This window comes from Phoca vitulina, unplaced genomic scaffold, assembly GCF_004348235.1.
Source record: "Phoca vitulina isolate PV1807 unplaced genomic scaffold, GSC_HSeal_1.0 scaffold7, whole genome shotgun sequence".
NCBI lineage: Eukaryota > Metazoa > Chordata > Mammalia > Carnivora > Phocidae > Phoca > Phoca vitulina.
The window spans coordinates 70,761,875-70,780,053 of NW_022589710.1; the positions used below are offsets into that span (position 1 = coordinate 70,761,875).

An 18,179-nucleotide genomic window follows, 5' to 3' on the forward strand; every position below is an offset into this window, starting at 1 on the left:
CAGAAGCTGTGCCTGACTCACCTTAGCCGGATAGACAATGGTACAGTGTTCCCCGCTGTGCGACCTCCCACGGCCCAGGGCCCCCAACAGAGCCCTGAGTGTAGGATCTGCCTCCTCCGGCTGGGGAGATCTGGGTTTCCATGCCTTGAGTGAGTGGCAGGGGCCTCCAGATGGCTAGTGCCCTGCTCCACTGGCCTGGGTCCTTCCCCCTGACACCTCCACTTCCTCACCCCCAGGCAGGCCAGCCCCAGGCTCAACCTGAAATAAGAAGCCTTCAGCCAAGGGCAGCCGTGGAAGAAGGGATACAGAGAGGGTCAGAGGCTGAAGGTAAGAGAGAGCTGGGCCCAGCAATCCACGGGGCTTCCTGGAAGAGGCAGCTCCTAGCCAAGTCAAGGATGGAAGAGCTCAGCTGGAGAGAGAGAAGGCCATGAGGGCATTCCTGCCACAGGCCCAGCCACGATGAGCCCCAGCGGAGTGGGGCTCACACCACCTCTGGCGCACAGGGGGCGGCAGGGCCTTCGGGGCGCTGGACTCCGCCCCCTTCCCCCCCTCCGAGACCTTGGGGCAGGAGCAGACTGTCCAGCTTCAGTTCTCCCACAGGGAAAAGAACGAGGGTGCTGTCAGGAATACATCTGCCACACCAGAGGGGGTTGGAGAATCTGCCTCATTCAGCTTGGGGAGGGCCCGTACCCCCGCCCAGGATGGCCTCCGCGGCCTCCTTGCTGCCCGCTCCTGCCGCGGACACTGTGGGCTGGAGGGAGCGCCCCAGAGCTCTCCCTGGTGGGGTAAGGCGGCACCCGCCGACTTCACAGCGCTGAGTGGGTGGAGGCCAGAGAGGCCCCGCGCTGCTGAGGGCTCTGCCTCAGGCTGTAAGCGTCAGTGTCCCCGTCTGCAAAATGGGGACACAGCCCTCTGCCGGTGTGGACAACCCGGGGAAAGCTACCAGTGTGGACGGTGTGGGGACACTTGCCACGCGCACGGGCCCATGGCCTCCCTGACCACACAGCTCTAGCTCTCTGCTCCACCTCTGTTGTGGGCAGCCGTGGTCACTTCTGTTCACGGACACAGTTCCAGCCCGCAGACCCTTGCAGCTCCAAGCCCAGGGCCATGCGAGGCCACCAGCCCTGCTCAAAAGAGGGAGGCCACCACAGGGATGCCCCACAGTGCAGTGCTCTTGGGAAGGGCCCGAGTTACCATTGCCCCCCACAAGAAGAGACCACCCAGATCCTCCCTTATGGTGGGGCCTCCCAGGACCCAGTGGGCGCTTCTCAGAGTGGGGATGGGAGGGGGGCTCAGGCTAAGCCAGGGGCTTCGGGTGCAGGGCAGGGGCCCAGGGCAGGAGTAGGGGGCTCCCTGTCAGTCCAGCTGCGCAGGACCCAGCTCTGCCTTGGGAAGAAACTGGCTGCCTCTGGGGAAGGAAGCGGTGTGACGGCTGGTACCCATCACACAGTGAAGTAGGGGCAGTGCGCCCAGGTGGAGCTCCCTTCCCTCGCCTGCAGGGGCCTGGAAGGAGTTGGGGGCGGGCTGCTCCATGGCCAAGGTGCCCTGAGGCTGGGCGGATCCCCCCACAGGTGTCTTCTGGGCGCAGCCACCAGGGGGCAGCCTCCCAGTGCAGGCTGGACGGGAGATGGCTTCCTCCCCCAGCTGAGGGGAGAAGTGCACCCAGGCTCTGGGAGGGGTCTTCAAAGGACCTAGCATGGCTGGCCCAGGAGGACAGGTTTGGACGGGCGGAACGATGAGGGTGCGGTAAGGCCTCCCATCTCTGGTCTTCAAGGAGGGAACCGCAGCTGGGAGGACCAGGACCAAACCCCCCAGGGACCTTATCGGGAATGCTGTCCCTTAGCCTCGGTGAAGGGTGGGGGAGGCCCTGGGAATCTGACCCAGCCCCCAGGGGCTCTGATCCAGCAGGTCTCCTCTCAATGCCCCATGAGAACCACTGACATTCCCTAACAGCTGATGGTTTCGTAGACAGGACCTGAGGAGGGATGGCCCTGAGGCCAGTCCCAAGTCAGCAGAGAATAAGGGTCTCAGCTGCGGAGGGGTGTTCAGACCAGGCCTTTTTGAGGCAGCAGGGCTTTGGACCCTGCAACTTGGGAGTCTCTGGGTAACCTGTGAGTAAGGGTATAGGCCAGTGCTGGAGGCAGCCCCATGTCCTTCTGCACCCTCTCCTTTCCCTGTGATGCAGCAGATCCCCAGGGATGTGGGCCACGGCCAGCCTCAGTCAGGAGGAGGGGGCTGGAGGCCCACCACAGCCATCATCCTCCCGAGCTTGTCCAGGGAAAATCCCTTGGACAAGGGAGGGCCAAACAGGGGGCCAGCTGGGCCTTGGTGTTCACCAGAAAATTGGGCAACAGAAGGGACCCTGGGGGCTCCTGCTGCAGCTGGAGGGGCGTGCCCAGGCCAAGGGGCACCCCTCCCCGCTCTGCATCAGCACCATCATCATCTTCTACCCCAGTTTCCCAAGGAGTGGGGTCCAGTCTGCCCCACTGCAGCAAGGCCCAACCCCCCTTGCTGGCAACTGGCCAGATGCCCTGGGTGTGGCTGCCGCATCACTGACCCACTCCTGCCCCTGCCTCACCCCACCCTGCCCCCCAAGACGCTGAGACACCGAGGCTCTGGAACCAGACCTCATGCAAGGACAGACAGATAACAAAGCAGCTGGTTCCCATTCTGCAGCCAGAGGCGTGGGGAGGGGGTAGTGCCCCATGGGCAACGCCCACCTTCGCCTTCCCTTGCCCAGCACTGGGTACTCCGTGGCCTGAGCTCTGACCCCACTCGGGCCCCTCACCAAGCCCCAGACCTCAGGTCTAGCCCCACCACCTACCCAGTGACCCAGCCACACAGTAGCCACACTGTGGACCCAGCCCAGCCCAGCCTGGGACTCTGGACCAAGGCCGATAGCCCTAAGTCCTGTTCCAGCCAGGCTGCTCTCCCCCAAAGCGGGATAGAGGGTGAGCCTGGCAGCAGGTCCCTATGCCTGTGACCCACGGCCCTCATGCCCTACTCCCACGAGCGGCCCTCCCCAGGCGGCCGCCTCTAGGGACAAGGCATCCCAGAGGGCTAGAGCAGGGGACAGTGACAGAGAGGGAAAGACAGGCAGGGGTAGTGAGTGACAGAGGCGGGGAGCGAGAGTGAGTGGTAGAGATGAGTCAGCGACCCAGAGAGACAAAGTGAGCGGCAGAGACGGAGAGAGGCAGAGCCAGGTAAAAGGCGAGATGCAGCAGGAGGGAAGGCAGCCCCGAGCAGCCCCGAGGCGCAGAATCGCGCGCGAGACCCCGGGCCGGTCCCCGAGGCGCCCCACCCCGGTCCGCTGCGCACCCCGACCCGCCCGGCGCGCGTCCCCGCGCAGAGCCCACCCTCCCGAGGGGAGCGGGCTGCAGGCGGAGAGGAGGCGCACCGCTGCCGGGGGCTCCGGGCCAGGTGGGCAGCACCATGTGGAAACAGTCGCACATCGCGGCGGCGGGGCGGTGCGGGCCCGCGGCGGCCCGTCGCGTCCGGTCGCGGGTCTCGGCTCCGGCGCGCGGGCGGCCGGGGAGCCGGCGGGCGCCGCGCTCTGCCTCCGCTGGCTTGCGCTGCCGCGGGCCGCCGACCTCGGACTGCGGAGCCAGCCGGCGCCCCGGGACCCCGCCACCCTCGGGCCCCGCCCCGCCCCGCCCCGCCCCGCCCGGCCTCATTCAGCCCATTGGCTGCCGCCCGCCCGGCCACGCCCCCGGGGCCCACCTCCTGTCCGACCCCCGCTGCAGGCCCGCCCCGCGCCCTCAGCTGGCCTTTCTGGGTCCCGACAGTTGACTTTGGGCCCCTGTCAGGGAGGGGTCTCCACACGCGGCGCCTGGGCTCCCGGGCTGGACCCGCGCTCCGCAGTCTTACCTCCCAGCCCAGAGACGGACATTGAAGTGACAAGCTGGGGTGCGGGGCACCCTGGGGGCCACAGAGGCAGCGGAGCCCGTGCAGGCCGTGGGCATGTGATTTGACCTCACTGGCCCTGCCGAGGGGGCTCCCAGGCCAGAGGTGTGCTCTGCCCAGTAGCGCGGTGCCGCGGTGGGGGTGCGTGGGGAGGGGTTCCTGGCAGGCTCCCAAGGGACAGTGTAAGCTGGGACTTCAGGAGTGCGGGAGGAGTATTGGGTTCAGAGGCCACAGAGTAGTGTGTGTGCCGAGGACAGGGTAAGAGAGCCCAGGCTGAGAATTAGGTGCAGTGAGGCAGGGGGCAGCAAGACTGGGCAGTGGGAGCTGAGGAAAGACCACCTGGTGGCTGGGGGGGAGCAGGGTGGTTGTCCCTGGGGGGCACTGCTGGAAGTCAGGAGCCCTACAAGAGGGTGGGGGGGGGCTGGGCCAGGGCAGCAATATGAGGAGGGAGACAAGGACCCAGGATGTTCCAGAAGATGGCAGAGGGGCTTGGTAAGGACTGGAGTGGGATGGGCCCCTGGGCTCCAGCTTGGGTAGTATGCAGAAGATGACACTCCCTGGGGAATGGGCAGGGAGTAGCAAGGCCCAGGAGAATTCTGTTTCCACCGAAGCAGGGACTTAGCTGAGGCCCAGCCCGATGTAGATCTGAGGAAGGGGACCTTGGGGTGTGGGTCCTGCTGGGGCTGGGGGTGGGAGGCCTGGGCCAGAACAGACCCAGGAAAGCACAGCTACTGCCACGAGGACCATTCCTGGGGGCTTCCTAGGAATGGTGCCAGTGGTGCCGGGACAGACAGATGGACACACACACACACACCTGTTCCTAGGGCAGAAAGAGACAGGCTGCAACGGGGGGCGGGGCACTCAGACACACAGACTAGACACAGAGACACACACATCACACACACACGTAGACAAGGTGGCGCACACATTCACACCAATACACAGACACAGACTGACTCGGCTACGTCTCCGTGCACACACACTCCCACACGTACTGACACAGGTGTGCCCACGTGCCCAGGTATGCACAACAGGACACAGACACACCCATGAGCACACACAGGCGCACTCTACTCCTGGGCTTCCGTGGGGATGCACACAGCCAGCCGGGCCCAGGTGAGCCTGCCCAGCAGGATGACTCATGCGTGCCAGTTCCCGTTAGCTGGGCTGCAGCCGGGCAGCCGGCCAGCCGTCGGTCGGACAGACATGCACAGCACTGCTCGGAAGCCTCCCCTCCACCGAGCCCACGGCACAACGGGGCACAGCCCTGTCCTTCGGCTGTGGGTCTCACCCTTCCTGCCCTGGTGTTTTCCCACAGGCTGGGCAGCATTGCCCTGCAGCCAGAGACCCTGTGCTCCCCTCTATCCCTGGAGTCCTGCCCTGCTCTATCCATCTGGGAGTCAGTCGCTCATGGGTGCAGGGAGAGGGCACTCTTTGTGTCCCCGGGTGTGGTCCACATCTGTCCGGACCTGTTGGGATCTCGGCCTGCCCGTCTGTGTATGTGAGTCTGGCAGCGGGGGCCTGGGAACAAGGCGCACTTGTATAATCAGGGCCTAACTTAGGGCACAGACCCAGTTCTGTGTCCCCCTGCCCCATTAGATGAGTGACCTTGGCAAAGTCATGTGGACCCTGGCTCCCTGTCCAAATGAAGTGGCCTCATTCCATGTGACATCCTGATGTCCAGCATGATGGGGCTATGGTGGCCCCTCCCAGCTCTGTGGGGAGGGCAAGGATGGGGCCCTGGGTGGGGAGGCCAGGGAGCTGCGCCTCCTGAACAGAGGTCCGGAGCAGGGGTCTCACATGGCTGCTGAAGGAACAGCCCTCAGCCAGCCCCTGTGCAGCTGGGTGGTCCCTGGGATCGCTGGCTGGCCAGGGACCCTCCCTGGGGCCACTTCTGCACATGGCCTTGGTGAGGGCTGGGTGGGCTTACACCACCCTGCTGGGGCCTTGCTCACTCTGCAGCAAGGGAGTTGGCTTGGCTTGGCTCAGGGCCCAGATTCAGGACGCTCCTGCCCCAGAGGCTGCCCCTCCCTTCTCCTGCCTGCTCTCAGGCAGAAGGCCGATATCACCTGTTATGCTCACCCCTACACATCCCCGGGGGGCCCCTGGGGGCCCCATTTCATCTCTAGGAGGGCCTGGCGCCTCAGCAGAGTATGCCACTGTGTAAAGGGAGATGGTCCATACTTTGGCCCTCACCCCCACCCCAGGGCCTGCCATCCCGGGCCCTGCCTCCTTGTACACACCCCTCCTCCCTCCTGCAGGGGCCTCAGAAGCCCCCCCTGGCCCCAGGATCACAGGGTCAGCCCGGGGAGAAAGCTGCTCGGGTGGAGCCTGTGAAGCCCATCCATAGCCACCCCCCACTCCCCCCCCGCCGCCCCCCCCCCCCCCCCCCCCCCCCGCCAGCCGAAGCCTGGCTGTGAGTCTGCCGCAGAGCCCTGAGCTGCCAGGAGCTGCCGTCGTCCCGCCCCGCTACAGCCCTGCCCCGATGGCCCCTCCAGGGACAGATGCCCTGCTGGGAAAGGTGACAGCAGTTGGACATGGCTCAGGAGGCCCTGCTCTCCCACAGGCCAGACTCACAGCCACCCCTGGCCCATACAAGGCCCCCACCCTTGGAGCGCTGGGCGGGGCGCGCTGGTTCTGCAGTGCCCCACGCTCTCTCCCGTGGGCACACACAGGCTCAGCCTCCTGCCTCGGACCACCGCGCTAGGCCACACCTCAGCCCGGCCCTCGCTGATGGGCGGGGGTGTCAGGCTTGGCCCGCAGCCTCCGGAGGCTGGGTGCCTGGGAACCAGGGCCTAGGATGCAGGGCACTGGTGGGGCCAGGATGAGGAGTCGGGCCTCTCCAGGCTGGCAGGGACGCCCAGAGCATCAATGATTGATGTCTCTGTGCGGCAGCCACTGCACCATAAGCAAAAATAGCTCTGCATCGTCCCTGGCCCAGCCCGGCCCAGCCCAAGAGTCACAACTGAGTGGGGGGCCGCGTAGGACCCCATCAGCTGCCATCTGCCCTCCCATTCAGTCCTCACATGGTGGGGAGGGGGCGGGCTTCAGGTCTGCTGACCCTTGGCCTCTAACTGCCTCAGTCTCCCCCAAGCTGAGTGCCTGCTCCAGGCCTGGGGAAAGGTGGCCTCCTTGACTCATCCCAGTGGTTTGGGTCTGAGAACCCCAGAGGAGCAGGATACCTACATGCTTCTGGGAGCAAGGGACACCTCCCCATTGCTCATCAGGCAATGGCTGGGAGGCACCAGGATACTGCGGGGCTCTGAGCCAAGTGGAGGCTGGCCCCTTTCTCCTGAGGCTGGGACAGGGGAGGCTTAGTTTGGTGGCAGAGAAGCTGTCCCCCACCCCTGTTCCGCAGGGCGGGGGGTCAGGGATGGACTGAGCTATCCCGAGAGGAGCCTGGGGGGCCACATGGGCTCTTCCTCCTAACTACACTATGCCACCCCCTCCACTCACGCTTGTGTCCCCTGAACCCCCACTTTAATGGCGCCGTGCTCCCCTCTGACCAGTCTCCCTCAGCAGGTGAAGCCTCTTCAACTTGAACAGATACCTGCCCTGCCCCGCCCCCCGGAGGCCTGGCCCTCGGCTTGTGCCCCGTGTCTCATGCCATTCTGCTCAGTCGGCCAGAGGAGTCAGGAGCCACCTGTCAGCTCCCTGGGTTACACCCCCCAAAACCTGCAGCCAGGACTGAGCACCCTACGTCAGTTCACCTCTGCCACCTCCTCTGAGTCTTGGCTCCCACAGGCAGCACCTTTTTAGTAGTCAGAGGTCACCGCTGTAACAAATAACCACAGCGGCTTACACCGACACGTTCATGCCCTTGCGGCTCCAGGTGTCGGGAGGGCTGTATTCCTTCTGGGGTTCCAGGGAGGTGTACTTCCTTGCCCTGTTCAGGTCCTAGAGGCGGCCCGCATCCCTCCGTTCAGAGCCCTGCATCACTCTGACCTCTGCTTCTGTCTCTCCAGCTCCTCAGACTCTGACCCCCCCTGCTTCCTCCTTGTAAGGGCATCGGGCTCAACGGCATAACCCAGGACTTTGTCCCCATCTCAAAAGTCTTAACGTAACCATGTCTGTAAAGTCCCTCGTGAGGCCTTGTAAGGTCCCGTATTCACGGGTTCTGGGGACCAGGGCGTGGACATCTCTGGGCGGCATTATTCATCCACCACGGCTAGTAAGACAGGTCAGCCCACCTGCACCCTGAAGGTCACAGCAACTTTTTCACTCTTCGCTGAGGCCCAGACAGGGCGTGGGAAACTGCTGAGCTCCCAAGAGCTGGTTCCAGCCCCAGCAACACTCCTCACTCGGGCCTTTGGGCCCGGGCTTCAGTTTGCCCACCTGTACACAGGGACAACTTTTCTCCTACCCCTTTCCCTCCCTGGACTACGAGGACAGCAAGGACAATGGATGAGGGGGTTCAAGCAGTGGGTAGACGGCAGAAATGCCTGGGACCAGCACTGTCCCTGGGGTGACATCCAGGCAGGACAGCCAGCACTGGCCACCTTCCCGCAGGGCCCCCCAGGTGTCTGCCCAGAGCTGGGCAGTCGGACTGCATTGCCGGCTGGCGTACCCCTCAGGAAGCACAGGAGGAGGCAGGAGGCTGCAGTCCAGGAGTCAGCGATGAGCTCATCTGGTAATTTTCAAAATTAAAATTTTCAGTAGCTGGGTGATTCATGCCAACAGGACAGGGCCCAAGGAGGTCACAGGGTGGAGAAATGCGCGGACAGAGGGAGCCTGGGGAGCGGGGTGTGGATCAGGGTTTCCGTCACTTCTGGGGAGGCTGGAGTCAAGCGCACTCAGCAAGGTGGATTTCGTGAGCCTGGAGGTGGGGGCGGATGGGGAAAGGTCTGGAAGGCCTGGGAGGGAGCTGGCGGGCGGGCCAGGCTGCCGCAGTAGTGCCCTTGCCCGGGGGCGGGGGCAGCAGGAGGGGCTGGCTGTCCAGGGCCCACACCGGGCCTGCTGCGCCCCCTGTCCGGCCCGCAGGCGGCGGACCGCCATCCGCCCTCACGCTGGGGACAGCGCGGCCCTGGGACTCGCACCGCGGAACCCGGCAGGGCGCGCTCGGGGCGGGCTGGCGAGTCGGGGCTCCAGAGGCGCGCGGGGCCGCTCCCGTTAAGCCAGGGTCCCTCCTCCCGGGGGGCGGGGAGTTGGGGCGGGGGGGGGGGGGGGGGGACACGCAGGCGCACGGCGGGGCGGGCCGGCGCGCTGACGTCACGACGCCGGACGCCGGACGCGGGGGCCGGCGCGCTCCGTTGCCGGGCAACGGGCGGGCGTGGGGACAGCGGCGGCCGCAGCTCCGGTGAGCCGAGGTGGGTGCGGGCCGGGGCCGCAGGCCGGGCTCTCGCGGGGACCCCGGCCCCGGGCTGTCCTCCGCCCCGCCCCTGGGCGACCCCACCCCCCGCGCTCCCGCCCCGTGCAGCCCCGGGAGGCTCCGGCGCCGCGCTGTGGGTGTCTCGTGAGCACCTCCCAGCTCCCCATCGCGTGGACGCGGGCCGGGCGGCACCGACATGCAGGGCCAGCGGCAGCGGGGGGCAGGGCCTGGCCAGACACCCCCTCCCAGCAGGTGTCGGAGCGGCCTCGCAGAGGAAGCAGGCGACGTTTCCCTCTGCCCGGCTTCTAAAGACCGCGGTGCAAGCAAGGCGCCAGCGGGGCGGAGAGGCGCTGGCGCCGAGTGGCTCTCCGGGGGCGGGGAGGGCTTTTCTACCTGCCCCGCCGGCGGCCCGGACCCCGGGGAGCACAACAGCGCCTGGGGGGAGTTTGAAGGCTTTCAAGAATCTTCGGCCAAGTCTGAACAGTTCTCCCCAAACTTTGAGCTCCCGGAGAGACCCCCACATCCTCGACGGCAGTCAGTGGCTTCTACCCAAAAGGAGCGTGGTTCTCGCCAGCCTCCCCAGGGCAGGCCTGGGGTGCCAGGAGCCGCGGGCAGCTCACCTTGTGAGGTATTTCTACAGCAGACCCTCCGGCTTCGGTGGGCTGGCCCGGGAGGGGGTCTGCTTCTCTCCTGGCCTTGGTCCCTGCCTGTGTGGCTGGCTGTCCTGTCCTGAGCCAGGGAAGGAAGGAGGCTGGACCATGCTGGGGGGCGACTCAGGAGCGAGTGCTTGTGTGCCCAGTGCTCCTGAGTCCAGGCACTGGGCCTCCACCATCCCGCCAGCCCACCTTCCCCGCTCCGTTCAGGGCACACCGGGAAAGAGCTTTTTGTCCAAATTGTCCCTCTCCTTATTCAGAAAGCCTCACCAAGAGTCCCTTCCAGCCTGTGTGTGATGACCGGGTGCTGGAGATGGCCTGGAGATCCCAGGCCGCGTCCCCTTTGCCTGTGGCACTGCCCTTCCTCACCTGACCACCAGTTTCACCTTCTTTATGACTGCATCTGATCCGTCTCTTCTTGTCTTCCTCTTCCTTCCCTTGCTCCCCTTCCTCTGCCATCTCTTCCCAAGGGCTTACCCCGAAACCTCAGAACACCACGAGAACAAAAGGAGTCAGATGAGTAAGGGACGAGAGAAAAGGTTTCGCTGGTTCTAGGGATGAACTGTTTGCTTCCTGAACCAGTGTTTCCCTGGACCTCTGGCGGGAGGCGCTCTCCGTGCAGTCCGCTCTGCTAGCCCGCTGTTCTGAAAACAGGACTTGTCTTCCACTGGGACGAAGAGATCAGGGAACAATCTGACAATAATGTGAACTTTGCAAGAGACACTAGGTGAAGACAGAAAACTGCACCCTGCTGATGTGAATATATGCACTGCACACACACCCCCCTCCAACAGCTCTCGGGGCTCCCCGCCCTCCCAGCTCGCACACCTGCCCTCACCTCCACTTGCCCAGTGCTTACCTACCCTCACCTCCAGCCCACCCAGTGTGCACACCCAACCTCACCTCCACCTGCCCAGTGCACACCCACCCTCACCTCCAGTCCACCCCGTGTGCACACCCACCCTCACCTCCAGCCCACCCTGTGTGCACATCCACCCTCACCTCCAGCTGCCCAGGGCTCACCCACCCTCACCTCCAGCCCACCCCGTGTGCATACCCACCCTCACCTTCAGTTCCACCCAGTGTGCACATCCACCCTCACCTCCAGCCCACCCCATGTGCATACCCACCCTCACCTCCAGTTCCACCCAGTGTGCACACCCACCCTCACCTCCAGCTGCCCAGGGCTCACCCACCCTCACCTCCAGCCCACCCCGTGTGCACACCCACCCTCACCTCCAGCTCCTGGTTTGCACTTCTGTCACCTCCTGCCAGACTTTGGACGTTCATTCCAGCACTTCACACTAACTCCCAACCTTCTGACCTCAGGTCTTTGTCCAGGAAGGGCCACCTTTACTGTCGTGTGGATAGATTTCCCAGCCAGCTGACACGCGGGAAACACTAACATTTTTATCAGGTGCCTCTTTCTCGTGTGTCACTGACGAAGCTTATGAGTGCTGTGCCCTAATCCCACTTTCCACGCGCTGTGCTTCTCATCGGGAGTGTGCAGAGCAGAGATTTCGGGGAGCGAGGGTGGCACGCTGTGGCAGCAGCGATGGTCTGATTGTCCACACGCTTCATTTGCACCAAAACTACGTATCGGGGGTAAGGTGACGTAATGTGTGTTTTTCTCTTTTCCAGCTTCTGCACAGCTACAAGGACGTGTTCAGGTTTGTTTTTCCAGAAGTACCAGTCCAGCAGGCAACTGAAGGCGTCTCCCCCTTAGACCGCATCTTAGAACTGCCTGGCTGTGAATCTGGACAGCAACTGTGGTAAGGAACTTACGTCCTTACAGCAAGTCTGAGATTATACTTTCGGTTGACCAACTGGACCTTTACAGAGAGCCTGTCTCTCCCGAAGTTCCCACAGCCTTGGGGTCATGGGGTCCTCACGAGGGACCAGGCAGCATGGGTCGATGCTCTGGCCATGGTCACCCCTCTCAGAGCCATGTTCATCTGGAACGAGGTGGACGGGGGGTACCACCTCCCGGCGTCTCAGTGCGAGTGCTGGGGGTGCGGAAGGGCCTGGGGGCCTGGGCTGTGGGCACGGGGCCCTCCCGGGGGGCCTGACCGACTGATCCTCAGCCACAGAGAAGACATGCTGGCGCCCCCGAGGGACAGTGTGAACCCACAGGGTCAGCCCGCCCGAGTGCATCTGGTGCTAGCGGCAAGGCTCTGGTCCCCGGGGCCCGTGCTCCGGGACATCACAGATGCACGTGTGCGCAGATGGCCGTGTCCTCAGGTGCGCTTTCACGGGGCACTGAGAGAAAGCAAGTGCAGCCCACTGCATGATGTGCAGTGGCCGAAAAGCTCGAGGTCCGCTGAGCCCAGGCCGCAGGAGGAGGAGGTGAAAGTTGCTGTGAGCTGGCTTCCCTAACCCCGTGCCCTCTTTGTCAGAGAGTTCTGCACACCAGCCCCTCTGGGCTCCGGTCTTGGGTCCAGTCAGGGCCCGCCCCAGGGAGCCCCGGCAGGGGCGCGGAGACAGAGGCCTGGAGCCCGGAAGGCTGTCACCACCGTGTGCCCTCTGGATATGGTGCTTCCCCAAGGCGTGGGCCGGGCCAGCAGGCAGGTGGAAGGGCCTTTGGTGGCAGCATGAGCCTCAGACACCCAGAGACATGGGTGGTCCTGGGTGTCAGGCCTGGCAGGCCTGGACACTGGTGTGTGACGGGAAGTGGCTGTGACTTGGGTGTGAAAGCATGAGGACAGCTTGGACATGATGTGGGCACTTAGCGTAACTGCCCCTCCCGTGGTTCTTTGTGTGAACACCTTCCCTGCCCTCGCGGGAGCTGCGCTAGCAGCCGTGGACGGCACGTGGCCGATGGGGGGTGGCTCCTAGCTGTGGACAGCGTGTGACAGACTCCCAGTAGTCCTCTTCTAATCACTGCCCCACCCCTAGTTTTCAAGTGTCCCTGTGGTCCCTGCGATCACCAGGAACACAACCATGAAGCACCGGGCCTCCAGGACGTCTGCCCCTTGGAGGAGCCGCTCAGCCGTGACCGTGAGCCCGGCGGGGCCAGGGGAGGAGGGTGGGAGTGGGGTATTTGTCAGGGGGCACACGTCGTCTGAAGAAAGCAGCACATGACTCGGCCCAGAAGGGAGCACTCTGTTCTCACAACCGCTGGGGGTAGGTGCCCTCTTCGCTTCTGTTCTGAAGGTTCTCAGTCTCTTTAATTAACGTATCTCTTTTCCAGTTCTGAATCTAGAAAACTCTGGAGAGTTCTTCAGAACACAAATAGTACGTCAGCCTCTCGATGCCTCGGGAGTGAGTCCCGTTGCCAGGAAAACCTCTTCCTTGTTCTTGGAATAGATGCTGCTCAGAAGGTGAGTCAGGTGGACACGGGGCTCCTGGGGGTGCAGCTGGACTCCACAGCGACTTTGCCAGCCACCCTGAGGCCGCAGGGAGCCGTCTACACAGATGGCATGAGGGTGGGGGGCCTTGCTGCCAGAAAACAGCAGGTGGGGGAGAAAACGCACTGGTTTGCAGGGGTGGTGGTGGGGGGATGCGGCAACGCAGGCAGGGAAGGGGCGAGATGGGTCAGCTCGTCGGTGTCAGGGCCTGCCCCGTGCCAGGCTGACAGATGTCCAGGTGCGGCCCGACCCTCGACACGTGGTGGAGGAGGCGCTGTGGCCGAGCGGAGGACAGACACAGCATGTGGGCCGGGGCGCAGGAGCTCCCAGCGGAGGGGAGGGTGGAGAAGTGCCCCGGGCAGCAGCAGCCTCTGCTCAGGGGCTGGGGGCGGGGAGCGGCAGGTGCCCACAGACGGGTGGCATTAGCCACCAAGTGGGTCCCTAGCGCCTGAGGTGGGAGGCAGCAAAGCTGGAGCAGAGAGGAGGCCAGTTACCAGAGAAAACGCGAATTGTACCCAGAGCAGTCTTTCAGCCGTCAAGTCGGCAAAGACCCTTTTCTGGTTTTTAGTATTATGGAAATTTTCAAACGTGGAAAACCCAAAAGTGGCTGGTGGGCCTCAGTGACAACGGGGGCTCGGGGATGGCTGCTGCTGGGCCTCGGGGTCATGTGGGGCTTGCCAGGAGGGACGTGAGGGCTGGAAGGAGCCAGAGGGGCCTGACGAGGCCACCCTGGCAGCTTGTGTAAGGAAAACAGCCTGGAGGATGGGGAAGGGGACAGGCAGCCTGAACGGGAGGTGGGGAGGTGGGGCTTCTCCAGGTGCAGCCAGGTTGGGGGGGCGGGAGGGGGCAGCTCCAGGTGCAGCCGGGCTGGGGGGCGGGCAGGGCTCACTCTGGAGGCGGTGGAAGACTTGAGGAGGTGGAGGGCCCTGCGGGTCTGGAGGGAGAGGGTGGCTATGAGCCTGGTGACAGGAGGGTGGGGACCAGCGGGCTGCCTCAGCCCTGTGGACACTGAGTCATGACCATGTTGCAGTTTAATGGTGTGATGTGCCAGAGGGGTCTGGGTTAACAAGGCAAACGCAGAGAAAGCGGTTCTTTATCTTCCTTCCCCTGGTGTGACCGTGGCTTGTCTCACTAGAACCTTTCCGGAGACCTGGGTCACATTCTGGAATGTTCTGACCTCCAAGAGCCTGAAGAACTGGGTGTGCCCACCTTCCGTCTGCAGCCCTGCAGAGCCCTGATCCAGACCAAGGTGAGCCGCCCCGGGACAGGCCACGGCCGTGCTGGCCGCGTGGGTCTTTGTGCTGGCACCTGCTACCTGAGTCTCACGGACTCGGGAGAAAGGAGCACCGCGGCCATCTGGGGCTGGCAGAGCACCACTGGGCGCTGGGAGGTGCGCAGGCGTCACGGGCGACCGGTGGGCTGCAGGAGGGGCTGCAGGTAAGCAGCAGGGCAGGGGGGTGAGGGGCCCTGCAGGCCCCGCTGGCCGGCGGGAGGGAGGGGTGCACAGACAGGGCCTTCTGCTGCCCTCTTCTGAGGACAGGGCACAGCTTTTCCTGGGAGTGGGGGCACCTGCCCACTCGTGGGCCAGGTATTGTGGGGAGCAGTGCCCAGCCTGCAGGGGCCTGTTTCCCCCGGGACCCGGAGCACAGGTGGGGTTCACTCTGCATGCACCCCTGCCCCAGGAGAGTAGTGGCACCTGGGGGGTGTCCACCGCCAGGGTCTGTTCTGATGGTGGTTGGTGTGGACAGCGAGTGCAGGGGAGGCCCCTTGTCATCCAGCTGCACGGGCCAGGGCCATCTCCAGGACGTCCAAGCACGCTGGTCCATCTGCTCTTTGGGAAACCCCACAAGGCAGGAGGTAGAAACTTCTAGAACTGCAGGCAGGGGCCATCTTAGAGCAGCAAGACACAGAAATGTCCATCACAGCATCGTTCACAGTTGCTTACACGTCCACAGCGGCTGGTAGGTGGAAATCCATGGACACTGCAGACAAGAGCAGGAAGGGCCCTGTGACCCCAACTAAGCCCTCAGGACAGGGTCATAGGATCACCTGGGATGAGGAGGCCTGCATGGCCCTGGGCACACAGCATGGCTGTCCTCCCAGTGTGGTGTCCCCTTTGCTCCGGGAGAAGCCACGGAGCTGTCCGCTCCGTCCCATGCGCCTCCGTGTTGACTGCACCATGACAGGAGCTTAAGGCAGGAGAGAAAGCCCCATGGGGCCCAGCGGCAGGTGCAGCAGGCCGGCCCCAGGGGCAGACAGCCCACTGGCCTCCGTAGGCCCTGACCATGCCCTTCCTTTCCCATCAGCTCTCAGGGACGTCCGGCGGCAGACAGGGGGGCCTGCTTGCACGCAGCCTCTTTCTGAAGACCCCCTTACACAGACACGGGCAGTACCTCACAGTGCCATGGAAAAAGAAGATTTTCAATCCACGTAACCTAAAAATGACCTTGTTTAATAGTGACATTTGCTAAAACAGGAGTACTTTGTATTTTTATCAGTTTTACATTTTCTTACTGGCTTGGTTTGGTACTGGAAACCGGAACTGTTTTGTGGGCATGTTTCCGGGACGCCCTGTGCGCACCCAGGCTGCGCCCCCTGGTGCATTTTGGGGTCTGACCACTTTAGAAGAGCGTGTCCCTTGGCAGAGCCAGTCTGAACAGGAAGGGGGTGCCCAGGGTCCCCCGGAGCTCCGCCCCAGCATGACAGGAACCAAGGTGGCACTGGGGGCCCTCTGCCCGGTGCAGGTGCTGCCGGCCCCTGGGGGCGCCCAGGGAGGAACCCCAGGCCTGGCTGCCCGCGTGGCTCCGCCGGGGGCACAGCCGGTGGCCTGGCTCTCAGCTGGAACTGTCCGCAGGAGGCAGGTGCCCACACGCTCAGGGAGTCCGGAGCACGTTCCTGTCACTCCTGGGGGAGAGCGAAGGCCCTGGGAGCACTCACCTGCACCACGGCCTGTCGGCGGCCTTTCTCTGCGCCCGGCCCTCCCCTCCGACTCCGAGCAAGCGCTCTCTGGTTCTGGTGGGGGCACTGATTTTTGTAAAATTTTATTAAATAAAATGGCCTGGACAAGCCCACGTTCTTGCGGTTCATCTGCTCCATGGGGACTGTTGCCAGAAGTCCTGCGGCCGCAGGCTGTCCCTGCCCGGAGCCCCTGGCCTGTCCGTCTGGCGGAGCCCGGCTCCCAGGGCTGTCCCGCGTGCGCCGGTCACACTTGCTGCCTGGGGAGCACGGATGGGGGCTGGCCTCAGATGCCAGCTCCGTCAACCCCGGAGTCAGACCCAGTGACCAGCAGATGTCGCCCGTCACGGGGAGAAGGGCGCTAGCGGTCACTCTCCACCAGACTGCAGGTGTCTTATGTGAAGGGGTAATCAGACTTTTTTTTAGTGCTGTAGGTTTGGGAAATCTGCCCTCATTTTTCTTTTTCAGCCAGAAAGAGATGGAAATTTGGAAACTGCTTTTCTGCCATGCTGCTTCCACCACAGGGCAGCGTCCGCCCTGGGATGTGCCATCGTTTCCCAGCCTTTGGTGAAAGTCAGACTTGAACCCAAAATAGGTCGTTCTGTGTCCTGCCTCCTCCCCCGAGTCACTCTCGGACGCGGGCACTGGACTCCCCACAGCTGCTCCCCGGCCCCGTTGCTGGCGGGCCTCTCCTGACCCCCAGCCAGCCCAGCGCCCCCAGCTCTGTCCCCCACGCCGGAGGCCAGGGCTGTCCCTGTCCCTCAGTCCGCGTCCAAGCAGACATCAAGTCTGGCTCTGATGCTGTGTCCGGGTGCCTGGCCAGGCTGCTCAAGGAGGGGCCTTCCGAACCGGGAGAGTGAGTGCTGACTGGTCCCCTCTGGTTCAGAGGCTGCCCCTGGCACCCCGACCGGAACGTGCCCCGTCAGCTACAAAGTCAGGGTTCAAAATAATCACAGAGCTGAGGATACCAAGGAACCTACATTAATGGAATTCAGTGCCCCCAGGGGCAGAGCGGGAGGAGGGGGACCCCAGGGACCCTCGTCCAGCTCTCGGCCTTCACTGAGTGCTCAGAGGGTGCAAGGAGAGAAGCCTGACAGAAAATCCCCAAGTAGAAGCCAGCCTCTCTCCGAAGTGGGGGCTGGAGAAGCGAGAGACCCCCCCTCTGAGGGGTGCTCTGGGGTTCCTGCCACCCGCTCTAGAGGCTCTGTGGGGCAGCTGGCCCCCGATTCGGCTGCGTGTGGCTCCAGGCCATGGCGGGCTGGAACGACCTGGAACGGGGGCAAAGGGAGCCTTCAGTGATCTGCAAACATGGCGCTGGGCTCTGCGAGGCAGGCTGATGTCCAGAGCCTGGCCAGGGCTCAGACGTCGGGCCCCGCTGAGCAGCAGCCCTGCCGGCACCTGGGGACGCGGGAAGCCTCTGGGAGCTGCAGCGGGGCCCGGGCCCAGCCCGATGGCGGGCGAGGACTCAGCCCCTCCAGGAACCTGACGGCTCCTCGCTATGGACCTCAGTCTCCACTGTTCTCTTACCGAGTGCTTCGCAGTCAGCAAGACATGGCAAGACCACGAAAATGGGAGAACCCCTGATCCCTGGTGGACAGGAGCGGAGGCAGAGATGGCCCAAACGGTGCAGGTCCGAGACCGTAAAATGGCGTTGGACGAAGTGGTGAGGATCCAGTGGGAAAGGGGAGCACACATGGGAGAGACGCGGAAATCACACAAGAGAACAAAACGGAAGCGCCAGGAATGAACACTGTCACCCCATCCACGAGCCATTCTTGAGAAGGGCCCGACGGCGGACCCGACACGAACAGTCCGTGAGCGCGAACCGGTCAGTAGAAACCATCTGAGCAGGACGCAGAGGGACAGAAAGAGGGAGAAGACACAGGACGGGGTGCCCAGGACCCGGGGGCTGTGCCAGGCGGTGTGCCCCCGCGTCATCAGAGGCCCAGAAGCAGAACCCCAGAGGAGAGAATGGCTAAGAACTCTCCGACGCCGACGAGAGCCACAGACCGG

At 63.9% G+C, this 18,179-nt stretch overlaps 1 protein-coding gene across 1 annotated transcript; it reads left to right on the top strand.

Annotated features, from left to right (window-relative positions):
* Nucleotides 1–1,735: 1,735 nt before the first annotated feature.
* CLBA1 (clathrin binding box of aftiphilin containing 1) lies at nucleotides 1,736–16,275 on the top strand. Its single transcript, XM_032404709.1, has 7 exons — nucleotides 1,736–1,746; nucleotides 9,081–9,209; nucleotides 9,464–9,839; nucleotides 11,506–11,636; nucleotides 13,055–13,184; nucleotides 14,347–14,460; nucleotides 15,518–16,275. The coding sequence occupies exons 1-7, from the start codon at nucleotides 1,736–1,738 to the stop codon at nucleotides 15,680–15,682; spliced, it is 1,056 nt and encodes a 351-aa protein (XP_032260600.1). The 3' UTR covers nucleotides 15,683–16,275.
* Nucleotides 16,276–18,179: the final 1,904 nt, after the last annotated feature.